Source organism: Puma concolor, chromosome B3, assembly GCF_028749965.1.
Source record: "Puma concolor isolate L17-30 chromosome B3, mPumCon1.1.hap2, whole genome shotgun sequence".
NCBI classification, from domain to species: Eukaryota; Metazoa; Chordata; class Mammalia; order Carnivora; family Felidae; genus Puma; species Puma concolor.
In genome coordinates, this window is record NC_141672.1 from 38,155,729 (window position 1) to 38,170,616 (window position 14,888).

General features: G+C 38.3%; 1 protein-coding gene across 12 annotated transcripts in view; it reads right to left on the bottom strand.

Moving 5' to 3' along the window:
- Window positions 1-14,888, bottom strand: part of SYNE2 (spectrin repeat containing nuclear envelope protein 2) — a 342,816-nt gene that overhangs the window by 171,419 nt on the left and 156,509 nt on the right. For 11 of the 12 annotated variants that reach the window (XM_086709562.1, XM_086709567.1, XM_086709569.1 and 8 more), the window contains exons 35-44: window positions 13,722-13,823; window positions 11,912-12,112; window positions 11,397-11,568; window positions 10,694-10,806; window positions 8,710-8,912; window positions 7,918-8,037; window positions 7,529-7,820; window positions 6,203-6,354; window positions 4,333-4,642; window positions 2,650-2,814 (exon numbers count right to left, since the gene is read on the bottom strand). In XM_086709562.1, the coding sequence (XP_086565688.1) occupies window positions 2,650-2,814; window positions 4,333-4,642; window positions 6,203-6,354; window positions 7,529-7,820; window positions 7,918-8,037; window positions 8,710-8,912; window positions 10,694-10,806; window positions 11,397-11,568; window positions 11,912-12,112; window positions 13,722-13,823 (1,830 nt within the window). Of the gene's footprint in view, window positions 1-2,649; window positions 2,815-4,332; window positions 4,643-6,202; window positions 6,355-7,528; window positions 7,821-7,917; window positions 8,038-8,709; window positions 8,913-10,693; window positions 10,807-11,396; window positions 11,569-11,911; window positions 12,113-13,158; window positions 13,178-13,721; window positions 13,824-14,888 lie in introns of those variants that run through there. The other variant, XM_086709573.1, reaches the window with a different exon arrangement.

Sequence of the window (14,888 nt, forward strand, 5' to 3'; positions counted from 1 at the left end):
TCCATTGTCACAAGAGTTCATTGACTTTTGGAAATCACAGAGTATTCTTCTCTAGCAGTGCAAAGTATAATAAATTTACCAATTCATATCACAAAGAAAAACTTTGGGCAAGATTTAAATCACTGTAGCATCCCAGATCAAAACCTCCAACAGACTGTATAAGATACTAAAAGTCTATAAGAAGTAACAAAGAAAATTTCATAACACAGTTCCCAGAACGTTGGAGGCAGTCAACATATATTTGTTAAGTATGTATTTTGTTCAAGATACAGCCTTTTTACACAAAATACTAAATAATAAGGGCTTACTTTGTGCAAAGCATTGAAAAAAATAGAAGAATCATTTAGAATGTGCCCACATGAATCTAGTGTTAATATTTAAAATTCAGAGCAAAACTTTAATCAATCTATCCAATGCAATATCTTAAATATAGCAGGAACCCAAATAATATTTACTAAATGCATGAACAAATCAGGCTAATTTGAGAACTCAAGACTCAAATGGCATTTGAGGTACTATAGCAGTTACTGATGTTACTATTGAAATAGAGTTAAGACTTAAAGTTGCTACGTGAACTAGATAGTATTTATTAGTCACTATCCTAATAGACTACACAGTATTTACTCATTCATTCATTTATTCATTCATTCATTCAACCAGCCTATCATGGTAGGCTTTTTAAAAAGACTACACAGTATTCACTCATTCATTCATTTATTCATTCATTCATTCAACCAGCCTATCATGGTAGGCTTTTTAAAAATTGTCCTTTATGTTTTAAGTAATGTCTACACCCAATGTGGGGCTCAAACTCACAACCCTGAGATCAAGAGTTGCACACTCTACCAACCAAGCCAGCCAGGCGCCCCTATCATGATAGGTTTTGAAGTTGCATAGATGAGTAAAATTCAGTCCCATCAGGTTCCTATAATCTAGTGAGAGACACAGAAGTAAACAGACAATTATATTAGAATGTGAAAAGATCTATGCTAACAAATACACACAGGTCCAGATTGCATTTTAGAAAGATCTGGCGCGGCCAAGGGGATGTTGCAATAGAGAGGGTGACAAGTGCAGGCAGAGAGCCCACCCACAAGTCGAATGCAGGGGTCTGTTTGCTGAGGGTCTGCCCTAAGGAGGCAATAACGGGGGTCTTGGGGAAGTAACAAACTTTACAGATATTCCAGAGATGAAAGAGACAACATTTGGTGTCTGACTAGATTGAGGGATCTGGGAAAGCGTGGATAACCAGGATTCTGACTTGAACCTTGGAGAGATGGGAGAAATATTCACAGTCAGAGAATACGGAAGAAAAAGCAGGCCTATTGGTTGGGAGCTGGGAGACAGAGAAAGGAAAGTTGCTGTGTTATTTTCTGGACCTGCTGAACCACAGATAACTGCACGATATCCCAGTGGAGTTTGTCCACTGGGGTCAGAAGACCTGAATTGTAGCCCCTACTCTGTCATTTAACCTGATGACCCTGGAAGTCCCTCATCTCTCCAGAACCCAGCTTATCACGTGTAAAGTGTGGGGTCTGAACTTGATGGCCTCTGAGATTCCTTCTGTCTATATCAGAGGTTCTATGTTAATTTTGTAGCAGGAGCCTGACATATATTTGTTAAGTATGACATATATTTGTTAAAAAGGGAAGCAGCCCTGTCACACTATCAGGCCATGGAGGAGAAGGCTTGTGTGATTCCCAGATCCCTGAAAGAAAGAGATGAGGAATTCCGACACTCAGGCCACCAGCGCTGTTCTGAGACTCACCCCACGAAATCTCCAGTTAAGGAGCTGTTAAAGAAAGAGCCGCTTTACTTTGTGACAAGAAGTCACCTTGCAGGCCTGCTTGTTGGCAAAGCAGAGAGTGAGAATCCAAGGAACATGTTTTGAGGACGTGGGTAAAGCACGTGTGATCCTCACCGTATGAGGCTAGGTGCTGTTGGACTTTGGGAGGGGATTTTGGAAGCCTTACATCTGGAGACTGCTCTAATTTACAGCGTGAGTATATAGGTTAATAAGGCACAAATTCTGTAACTCCCATCTGCCCCTGATAAAGAATGCGAAACTGAAGCATTTCCCTCCTGGTCTTGCTGCATACTACGCATCCTTTGACTAGTCAGTATCTGCTGGGGTCACATGCGGGCTCTAAAACAAAGATCTCCGGGAGGTACAGACTGGTCACGGGTGGAACTGTCTCTGAGGCTCCAGAGTGCAGGGAAATGTTTAAGTCAAATTATAAATGGATTTGGTCACTAAAGAAGAACATCCCGGGGGCGCCTGGGTGGCTCAGTCAATTGAGCATCCGACTTCGGCTTAAGTCATAATCTCGCAACTTGTGAGTTCGAGCCCCGCATTGGGCTCTGTGCTGATGGCTCGGAGCCTGGAGCCTGCTTCGGATTCTGTGTCTCCTTCTCTCTCTGCCCCTCCCCCGCTTGTGCTCTGTCTTTCTCTATCAAAAATAAATAAAATATTAAAAAAAAAAAAAAAAAGAAGAATATCCCCATTTTCTATGACTGGCCAGAACTTTAATTTATTACTTTTAATTATCTGAATAACAACTGGATTTCTGACCAAAGACACTGATTTGTTCATCGTAATTAATATTGATTTTGTTTTCATGTCCATCGTGTCTGGACACTGTTTAATACCTGCAGTGTCTGCAGTTTTTCCTCAGTTGCTATTTGATCCAAAGGCTTATCAGAAAAACTGGCAAGTTCCTTGGAGAGATTGTCCAATGTAGTATTCAGGTCTGCGACGCAAACCTGGTATGAGTGGTGTTCTTGAACGTGACCTTCCAATTTTTGCACGGAACCCTAAAAATAAAACCACTGACAATTCACCAATTATGTCTCTGAATTTCCTCCCTCAGAAAATAATTAAATTGTTCATACACACTTGCTTTATGAAGTTTCATCTGGAAACAGGAATAGGGCCATATAAATTGTCCAGAGTTCTTAAGTAAAGTTTTAGTATTTGAGATATTTCCATGTAAAATCTCCTCCTCCCCACCCCCCACAAATGGCTTTTTGAAATCACATGCTTCGTGGCCTTCCTTTCATTCCTAAGGACAATTTACTTCTCAAGAGGTTTACAAAATGTAAAGCCTTCAAATTATATCATCAAATCACAAACATCCATAATAAAGCAGCTCCCTTAATTATCCTTCTTAGTAAAATCAAATACCCACAGTTGTAAATGAGACTATATGAGATCAGCCTAACCTCAGATTCCTTTCCTAAGAATTCAAGTCCAACATTGTGTCTTAGGAAAAAGGAATCCTAACTCGAGAACAAACTCATCTTCAGGTCTGCTTCCTGGAATAAAAAAATAAGGCGGCCACACCTCATCAGAAAAGTAGCAATTATTAAACTAAATAATTTATAGCCAAGTAGGTATCTCTTTACCCCTGCACACGTCCTGCAATCTGTATAAGCAAGACTTCTTACCCACATAATCCTTATATTGATCTAACTTCCCATATGCAAAGAATTACACACAATTCTCTTATGAGAATACATTCCCTTGTGACAAGCTGACATTTATCTCTTAACTCTTTTACTGCAGACCACTCAAGGGAGGGAAACTGATAAGGTTTATACAGAATAATGAATACATAGCTGACCTTAAACAACATGAATTTGAACTATATGGATCCACTTATCACAGAGCTTGTACAGTACTGTAAATGTATTTCCTCTTATGATTTTCTTAATAACATTTTCTTTTCCCTAACTTACTATAAGTAATATATGTTTTAGGTAGTATATAATATACATGTCATATATTAATATAGATATATAATACATATACAAAATATGTGTTAATCAACTGTTTATGTTATCTGTAAGGCTTCCTGTCAACAGTAGGCTATTAGCAGTTAAGTTTGGCGGGAGTAAAAAGTTATACGCAAATATTCAACTGTGGGGGGGGCTCAGCATCCCTAGCCCCCCACTTTGTTCATGGGTCACCTGTACACTATTCCAATGAATAGATGATGGATGAATGGACGGATAGGTGGATGCATGGATAACTTCAACACCATCACCTTCAGAGAGATACTTAAATCTTAACCCTTCTGGCCCTTGAAAATAGGAACATGGATGAGAAAAAAATAACATAATAATCAAATAATGGCCACTGGATTTCTCTAGCAAAACTGACTGGATTGAGCTCTCTACCCTTACAGAGTCAGTATTTGTATCTAAAAAGGATAAATTAAATGTTAAAAGTTTTTGATTTACCAGAAGAACAAAAAATGGTTCCATATACAAATATGACATACTTGTGCATAATTATGACAATCATTAAAAAACTTATTTTGACCATTTCACCTGTAGTTGCTGTAGAAGACTTTCGTGTAGATGCTTTATCTCCAGCCAAGGCTCTTCACTGAAGTTGGGATTTTTAGTGCATTCTAAGAGGTAACTTCCTTGAGATTTTAACTCTTTTAGCAAGGATGTCAAATCTTGCGCTTTCTGGAGGAATTTCTTATAAATTTTTAACTGAGCTTTCTTCTCCTGCAAACCGTGTTGCAGAGCAAAGCCCACTTCTTGTTTCTTTTTCAGTTCTGTGAGCATTAATCTCAGATCCTCCTTACTTTGCAAATACTTCTCTCCTTCTAGTAGAAGCTTTTCTTGATGGCTAAGTTGTACAAAATATTTTAGAAATGACACTTAGGAAATTGGAATGCTTTTTGCATATTATAGTATAACATACATTACAATAAAAAGCATTAAAATAACACTAATATAAATTATTCCCAATGACTCTTTTGGCAATATAGCATTCTAAATAGCACTAAGGTTAGCTCAGAAACCAAATCAGAAATTATTTGCAGCATTCCTAAAAAAATAGATTTTTGTCACATAATTTGACCTGAGAACAAACACTTAATAATTTAGATTCTAAACCATTCCAGTTTTTGCAGCCGCTCTGGAAAACAGTGTGGAGGTTCCTCAAAAAATTAAAAATGGACCTACCCTATGACCAGCAGTAGCACTGCTAGGAATTTACCCAAGGGATACAGGAGTACTGATGCATAGGGGCACTTGTACCCCAATGTTTATAGCAGCACTCTCAACAATAGCCAAATTATGGAAAGAGCCTAAATGTCCATCAACTGATGAATGGATAAAGAAATTGTGGCTTATATACACAATGGAATACTACGTGGCAATGAGAAAAAATGAAATATGGCCCTTTGTAGCAACGTGGATGGAACTGGAGAGTGTGATGCTAAGTGAAATAAGCCATACAGAGAAAGACAGATACCATATGGTTTCACTCTTATGTGGATCCTGAGAAACTTAACAGAAACCCATGGGGGAGGGGAAGGAAAAAAAAAAAAAAAAGAGGTTAGAGTGGGAGAGAGCCAAAGCATAAGAGACTCTTAAAACCTGAGAACAAACTGAGGGCTGATGGGGGGTGGGAGGGAGGGGAGGGGAGGGTGGGTGACGGGTATTGAAGAGGGGATCTTTTGGGATGAGCACTGGGTGTTGTATGGAAACCAATTTGACAATAAATTTCATATATTAAAAAAAGAAATAAACCATTCCAGTTTTTATTGTGCTTAAATATAATTTTGTTATATTTTTCTTGCTCATATAAGTGAAACAAATAATCATTCAGTATATTAACCAACTAACTAGTTTATGCTTAAATTTAGTTTTGATCTGCTTGTCTTCCTAGAAAAGATCTAAAATTCACATCTCCACTAAAGAGTAAACATATTATTTAACATGTGATATGAATTAAGAATTTTCATCAGAATTACATCCACTGAATTCGGACATTTATAATGTTTACACACTTAAGACTCTCTTGGAATATATATATTTAAAGGCGTAATTATTCTACAGTAATACCATGCTGACTCTGAAATTGCCTGGGGGAAGGGGGTTTTGGTAAGAAGCAGAGCGTTGAAAGTAGAATGGGAGACAATGCTAATTTGTTACCGAGAGCTCCATGGGTTGATGAACCAGCCAAAGTAAACACTGTCACAGAGTTATGACAGCATGTGCTTCCTATCTGATCCCGAGAACTATTCATCTTCATTTCTGCCTCTGACATTGTGAATGCCCCTGACATTACTGCCTTTCTCTCCAACAGATATTATATCCAAACCCAGGAGGCAGACAAAACATACTTGTTATGGCTTCACCGGGCAATGAAAAGGCGTGAAAGTGAAGGCATGTCCTTTACCTTAGATACGTGTTGGCTAAATGGAGTGTGTTGTCCCACTGGTTCTTGATATCAGTAAGGGTCTTTGGAGCCAATGGAGCCTTGCTGCTCTCAGCCTGACTCATGATGGTCTGTATTTTAGCGTCCCCTTCAGGCTTTAGTAAAATGATTTCCTGAAGTAAATAAAGATCTTAGAATCTCATTTGCATTACTTAGAAGAAGTACATATGATACCTTTTTATTTATAAGCATTCTATGTAGATTCCAATTGCAGAGTAGATTTCAGAAATACCTTTTCATTTTTTACGTTGCCCAAAAGATAATGATACCTCCTTACATTATACAGAATCGGTTCTCCGTAAGTATTTGTCAGATTGCTCTTGCTGCATTCCTGCTCTCCTCTTGATTTTCAACTGCCTTCAAATAAGTTATATGCCCAAAAGACCCTGGAAAATCCTTCTTTCTATCCACTCAATTATTTAAGGAAACAACCTGAACAAGACATTTTTATACACCCAAAATGAGACTTAGGGCTTCCCACAGGAAAAAGCAGTGCCCCATGTCAACTCTTGTCTCTCCACTACAACATAATTCATTCCCATTACCTGGTCTTCTCTTTCCCTCCTTTGCTCTAACAATCATCTTCCTCCCTTCTTGGAAATACTACTCCAGATTCACCTCCCCTGGAAAATCTTTCACGTACAATCCCAAATGATTCCAATTACTTCAGTAAGCCTTACCAACTCTTACAGCTCACTATTCAGAACCATTTCTTCCTGTAATAATGCTTCGATTGTGATTTCAATCCTTCTGGGTTCCTTTTAAGCACATGGGCTCCTGTCCCCTGCATTTGTAACTACCAAAGCCTATTGAATCTCTCCTTAGATAAAAAGTGGGCTTAGAGGAGCTTGGGAGTTCCTTGCCCTCTGCAACCCCCTCGGCATGTCATAACCTTTATAAACTACGCAATGTACTCGATATCTAATAACCTTTTGAACCATACATATTTGCTCTGAAGAAGAGTTCCTCTCCAGCCCCGCCTTCACATTGCGGATATGTTTGTACTGACATAAATTCTTTTTATATCCTAGCAAACTCCCACCTGCCACAGCTCCATACGTACTGCCCTTAGAAAGAGAGAATACACCTTCTCTCTTCTGTCTGCCTTAAAATAATTTTAGATCCATCACAGCTCTTCTCTCTTGTAAGCTCAGTCATCTGAATGCCCTCAGCCATTCCACAGTAATCCTATTTTCCATTAAGAAACAAATCTTTGCAGTTTTCCTGTAAATATTTTAAAAATTAGAGTTCATTCTGACCTCTGAAATTTAGTTTCCACAGTTATACCTTTATTTTTTGGATTCTTTCCTCAAGCGGCATTTTGCCTTCAGATGAATTCAAAACCATAAGGGACTCTTTAATCCCTGCTATCCAATGAATTACATCATGTGCAAGATCATTAAAGCTCTGGTCCTCTGTAGGAGGTAACTTATCCTCTTCATCAATTTCACATAATTGTCTCAAAAATGTCTGGTATCTATCAATCAAATGTGTTGATTCCATTATTATTTCTTCTTCTTCAGTAAGCCCATATTCCTTCAAAGAATTGTTCAGCTGGGCCATAGATTCAAATTGTTCCCTGAAAATTCCAAACATCATCGAAAGTTTAGAGGAACCACAATACCATGTAAGAAACCATGTTGGCAGAAAATATATTCATACAGGATTAGCTATACCTTTTTCTAGCTACAGCTTCGCAAAATAGCTCAGTTTTCTCTCCTGGTTTTTCCAGTTCTTTCCATTTCTCTTCTTGACTGGTCAACCATGTGCTCAGATTTCTGTGGTCATCCTGGAGACTAACAGAAGATTACATACGTTAGAATATAAAATAAGCAAAAAGTGTTTCTATGAAGAGAAGGTTGGCATGGATTTTGTAAACCAATCAGGCTTTTACTACATTTTTTTTTTATTCTTTGGTGAAGAATTAATTCGCAACATTAAAATCTGAACAACAGTAGCCTGTATTATAGAATTCTATAGGGGCGCCTGGGTGGCTCAGTCGGTTGAACGTCCGACTTCGGCTCAGGTCATGATCTCATGGTCCATGAGTTCGAGCCCCGCGTCGGGCTCTGTGCTGACAGCTCAGAGCCTGGAGCCTGTTTCGGATTCTGTGTCTCCCTCTCTCTCTGACCCTCCCCCGTTCTTGCTCTGTCTCTGTCTCAAAAATAAATAAATGTTAAAAAAATATATATAGTAGGATTCTATAAAGCAACGAGCTACGCAAACATATCACAAAGAACAGGAAACAAAACATTTTTTGGACTCTCCCCTGAACTACTGCCATATTAGATAATTTGAAGAATTCTCTCAACTTCTATCTTCCTAGGGTCAAACTTAGATTTGAAAACGTATATTTTATTTGTGAAATTTGTGTGTATTGTACATCCCCATGCTAGCTGTACTGATGCACAAAACGTGTAAAGAGATCATTAGAAACATGTTATTTAGCTATCACCTTTACTTCCTACCTTAGTAGCTGTTGCAAGCAGGCATTCAGCTCCTTTGTTCGTGCCTGGCAAATGGACTCCATTTTTTCTAATTCAATTTCTTGATTTATAATCCAACTGTGAAGCTCCTTAACATGTGCTTTGGGCAGATGCTTCTTCACATGACTTAGTACAGTTCCCACCTGCTGTGTTTTACTGCCTCTTCCTTCAAGAGTTAAGAAATCCTTAAGGAAGACAGAAAGTCAGTGATGCTCTACTGGCAAGCTGAAGTGTGGTCTCTACCCCCCCTGTAGCACTTTTCCAAGCTGGTACGTAGACATGTCACCTTTCTAACATCCTATACGAAAGAAAAGCTACGGAGATATGGCTAGCGCCAATGGCAAATGACCAAAAGATAATTTACATTAGTTGTCGAATGTGTGTCTGCATCTGACTTGCTGGATATGACATCAAGCAAAATAATGCTTGTTCATGAAAGTCAGTAGGAGTAAGACTGGGGAAGCTGCATTTTTCTTTCCCGACTCTGCTCAGCTTCTAAATACTTGCTCCCCTCGGGTAATCAACATGTAAAACTACACAGACTATTCTCTATTTAACTCTGTCCAAATAAGAATTTTATTTCAATGTTTGTGTTTCAAGGTTTGAGCATCATTTGTTAAGGCCATGCGACAGACAAAGTTAAAGGCAACAACAACGACAAAAAAGTCAGGACTTAAACTAAAAAAGAAGAAAGGCAATTCTACCAATAAAGAACAGTATCAGCAAAGTAAAGAATCAAACAAGGAATACTTAGTGCCACTCATAAGCTTGAGAGCATGACTCATCATCAAACTACAGTACTAGACAGTCTTCAGTCAGAGAAAGACAAATATCATACGATTTCACTCATATGTGGAATTTAAGACAAAAAACAGACGCACATAAAGGAAGGGAAGGAAAAATAATATAAAAACAGGGAGTTAAACCATAAGAGACTCTTAAATACAGAGAACAAACTGAAGGTTGCTGGAGGGGTGTTGTGTGGGGGGATGGGCTAAATGGGTGGTGGGCCATTAAGGAGGACACTTGTTGGGATGAGCACAGGGTGTTATAAGTTAAGTGATGAATCACTAAATCCTACTCCTGAAATCATTATTATAGCATATGTTAGTTAACTTGGATTTAAATTAAAAGAATAAAAATAAATAAAATCATACAAATAGTGCTTAAAAAACAAAAGGCTAACCCTCCCTAAAAGTACTAGACAATCTAGCCTAAAGTGATGAAGATTTAAGGTGCCATATGCATTTTAAATGCTTGCTTGCACATTACCTTTTATTCCAAGCTGCCCTCCACTACCCTCCGACCAGCTACATGAAAGTCCAAATGAGACTGTTAAAAGAAATGTTACTCAGAAAAAACTTAACAGAAAGTCAAGAGACCTCTCTCAAGAAAGTAAAGAGACTTTGGGGCTCCTGGGTGGCTCAGTTGGTTAAGCGTTCGACTCTTGATTTGGGCTCATGATCTCGCGGTTTGTGAGTTTGAGTGCAGCATTGGGCTTTGAGCTGACAGTGGGAAGCCTACTTGAGAGTCTGAGTCTCTCTCTCTCTCTCCCAACCCCAAAATAAATAAGTAAATACTACAAAAAAAAAAAAAAAAAAAAAAAAAAGGAAAACCAACACTTAAAAAACAAAAGGAAAAGTAAAGGGACATCCAAGTCCACATTAGGCAAAGCCTTTATTTTGTATGAAATATGATTTTACCAAAACCGGATTCACCAGTACACCCTGTTAAACAGCATCTTAGAACAGGTGTGAAAACAGAAATTGCTTAAGTGCCTTGCACCCTGACCCCGTAAATATGGAGTTTCAAAAATTTGGGAAAAAGTCGGTTATTTGGAAACATTATCTCTATGTAGAGAAATGAGCAAGTCAAAGTAATTATTATTTTATCTAGTTAAATACAGTTCTATGCCTCTAGTATGTTAGCTTTGATAAATTTTGATTAAAATTTACATATATCTTACAGAAAGTTTTTGCAGCTTTTGCTCCACACTCTTTTTTGTTTCTGATGATTCAAAACACTCCTTAAGGTTCATTTTAATGTTGCCAAACCAGTCATTAAAGTTCTTGCACTGATCTGTAGGAAAAAACAAAAGAAGCTATATCCATTCAAGGAAGACTTTAGACCCCTTGTTAAAGTGAGAGGCTTTGAAACTCGCTTCACATAACGTGGGTACAACAAGTCATTGTGTAAGGTGGTAATAAGTTGAAGCCCAATTTTGAGGTTAATAGATTTCTCAAAAGTAATTATGGTATATTTTCTATACCCGACCTCCTTTCCAAGCACACAGTACCCCCACAGACACTCGTAGGGACAGCATGCTCACAGGCACATCACCAGACTCACTCACCACAGTGAGTGAGCAGGTCGAATGTGAGGATGTTGGTGACCTTCCTTCATGAAATAAAGATTTGGGACTTGAAAGAAATAGATGTCATATGATAGGCGTATAGATCAGTGAGTGCTTCCCCCAAAAGATTTATGTGAGTAAATCCTAAATAAATAAGTACATAAATAAATCCTTTTCCTTAAATAGAATCTCTGCAACCATCTCTCAGTGAAGTTTAGATAAGCCTTCATGTTCGCAATATTTATTCATACTTCAAGATTCCCAGAAAAAACAGTAATGCGCTCACCATTCAATAACTCACTATTCAATAACTTACCATTCAATAACTTAGAAAAGTGATCTTGCAAAACACTTTTTTTGGTATTAAATAAATCACTGACACTTTCATATTGCTTTTTTAATTCAGAGAGTTCAGGAGTCAGACAACCTATTTGATTCTCCAGTAACATCATACTGTGCTTTTGCTGTAGGATTTGCTGTTGTATCTCCTAAATACATAAACAAACAACCATTAAATCTCAAAATGCGTTCAATTTATACATAGTAGAATAGATCTCCATTGTTTTTGTAAAACTCTAGATGATTATTCTATTGAGTGGATTCGCTTTATCTTAGCCGGTAAATGTATACTGCAACACAAATTAACATCAAATAATTACTGCCCTCAAAGCAATTCAACTAAATAAACACAAATCGTTTTTCTGAGGTTTTTCCCCCAACTTTCATTTTTTTGAATAGTTACTACTTTTCATTAACTTCAAGAGGCCAAAGTCATCAGAAATAAGCGTGAAAATAAATCTGAACCACAGAAGACAAGCAGCTGGGACATACCTCTAGTTTAGTAAAGATCTCTAAGCTGTCAGAAGGAGACAGGGCTTTTAACAGGGACTCAGTCATTCCGATCTGAGTCTTGGCTTGGTCGAGATCCTCCCTTAGCTCAGCTGTATGGCCACTGAGCGCAGAGCAGGTGGATTCTCCTGTTAAATGCATTTTTACATTTTCTATCTTGTTTAAAACAGAGGACTCCATGACCTGAAATCATGATATATATGAAGTCAAATTAACAAATTTATTTCACTAGATTTTAAGACAACTGCATTGCTAGAGAATGAGTTGAGATGTTGAATTAATTCCTCATTGTTCTACATCACTGATACAATTTAAATTGTTTCAAAAAGAATAACATGAAAAACTGAGATTGACATTCTGTCTTTGTTCTAAAAAACTAATTTGTGCGCTGGGTGGGGGGGGGGGGGGGCGGTGTTGGGGGTGGGGCGGGAATGTGCCTGGATGGCTCAGTCGGTTAAGCGTCTGACTCTTGATTTCGGCTCAGGTCATGATCTCACGGTTCATGAGTTCAAGCCCCAAGTGGGGATACACTCTCCCTCACTCTGCCCCTCCCTCGCTTGCTCTCTGTCTCTCAAATAAATAAATAAACTTTAAAAATAAACTAATTTGAAAATCCTACCCCCCCCCAAAGCAAGTTTTATCTAGCATAACAATTGAGGTACCATCTCATGGCACTCATTTGAAAATGTATTAAAACATACAGAAAAATTGGGACGCCTGGATGACTCAGTAGGTTGAGCGTCTGACTTCGGCTCAGGTCATGATCTCACGGTTTGTAGTTCGGGTCCCACGTCAGGCTCTGTGCTGACGGCTCAGAGACTGGAACCTGCTTCCGATTCCATGTCTCCCTCTCTCTCTGCCCCTCCCCTGCTCATGCTCTGTCTCACTCTCTCTCTCTCAAAAATAAATAAACATTTAAAAAACTACAGAAAAGTAAATAGCCAGCATTTATTGAGCATTTATTATGTACACAACAGCATTGTGGTAAGCACTTGATGGACAAAATTCAGGCTTTAGAATGTTAACTAACTTGACTTGCCCAAGATCATAAAGCTAGCTGATGACAGAGCTGGGACCTCACCCAGAAAGTCTGACTCCAGAGCTCATACTCAGCCACCATATGCTCTACCTAAATAAAAATTGTAACAAATCTCTTCACACAACAGAAAATCACACTTTGGTCCATCTCCCTGCTTCCTCCATCTAGCCATTAATAAACATAGAATCACACGAGTCATATTCTCCTTCTTATGGCCAAAGGACACTCAAGAGGAAACCCTTTCCTTCAAACAGAAGCATGACAACATCTCCAGCTCCACACAAGAGGCCTGGAAATAAGTTAATAAAACAATAAAAAAATATATACTTACTCTAAACAAACATAATGAACTATGCCAAGTATTAAAAATTCAGTTGGACTTAATATAGGAATTGAATAAAGATGAACTAAATAATGATCCTAATTTTATTTAAAAAAAATTTTTTTTAATGTTTATTTGTTTTTGAGAGAGAGAGACAGAGAGACAGAGTGCAAGTGGGGGAGGGGCAGAGACAAAGGAGACACAGGATCTGAAGCAGCTCCAGGCTCTGAGCTGTCAGCACACAGCCCAACCCAGGGCTTGAACCCACAAGCCATTAGATCATGACCTGAGCCGAAGTTGGACGCTTAACTGACTGAGCCACCCAGGCGCCCCCTAATTTTACTTTAGGTTTAAGATTTAGAATTCTGGTTTATGGACATGAGTTACTTCAGAGTGCTTTGATTGCAACTGTTAAATAAAAATTCTCTTACCTGCAATTCAAGAGGCGTTTCGCTGCTTTGAAGCAGAAACTGTATTTTAGCCACTCTTTTAGAAAACTCTGAAGATTTTTGTTCGTGGACTTGTAACTCTTCCTAAAACATAATATTAGTGGATAATACCTTTTTATCTTATACCTTATTTTCTGGTACTCATGATTATGATTATTAATATATAGAAACCGAGAGAAACTTTGGATTTCCCCAAATCCCTTGTTTTTTGAATGAGTCCTGGGAGTCACAAACCCAAGTGGCTTTATGAGTCAGGAAAATGTTATAATTGAGCAAAGCATTCCAGCTAGAAGACGACAGAGAGGGGCCAGGCTTGTGCTATATCAGAATGCAGTGCCTGCATCACATGTCATACATCTGTACACATAAACTGTGCCCGCATGTGCACGTGCACATGTGCAAGCACTACACACACACACACACACACACACACACACACACACACACACACACACACACACACACTGTTGGCAGAATTTGGCTCACAGGCTGGTAGTTTACAGTCCTTAACTTCAAAGTTTTAAACAACGCATTTCAAGGCATTTTTAAGGAACTTGTTCATTTACACCTAGAAAATCATAATTTCTATCATCATATACACAGGAAACTCGTAAATCTCTACACTTTCTGGAAACCTTTTCCAAGTGTATAAAAGTGGATATGTGAATTTAAGAATGAATAAAATAACAAAGATTTGAGGAAAAAAAATGAGACGGGAAGCATTAGACCTGGCATATTGTAAAGGCTTCATGTGCACATACATACATTTTTCTGTTACATTGGACCACATATAATTGCCAATATTTGAATGTTTTCTGATCTACAAAGGTAGAGATTTTATATGATCCAAATGAATAATATATAAACAATTAGAAAAAATTCTTCCTAGTGTTAAAATAGACAAATTCTTTCCAAATGGCAAAACCTGAGATTACTGTTTTTTAAAAACTATCCTTTTTTGAAGACAGATACCATATGTTTTCACTCTTAATGTGGATCCTCAGAAACTTAACAGAAGACCACGGGGGAGGGGAAGGAAAAAAAAAAAAGGCTAGAGAAGGAGGGAGCCAAAACATAAGAGACTCCTAAAAACTGACAACAAACTGAGGGTTGATGGGGGGTGGGAGGGAGGGGTGGGTGGGTGATGGG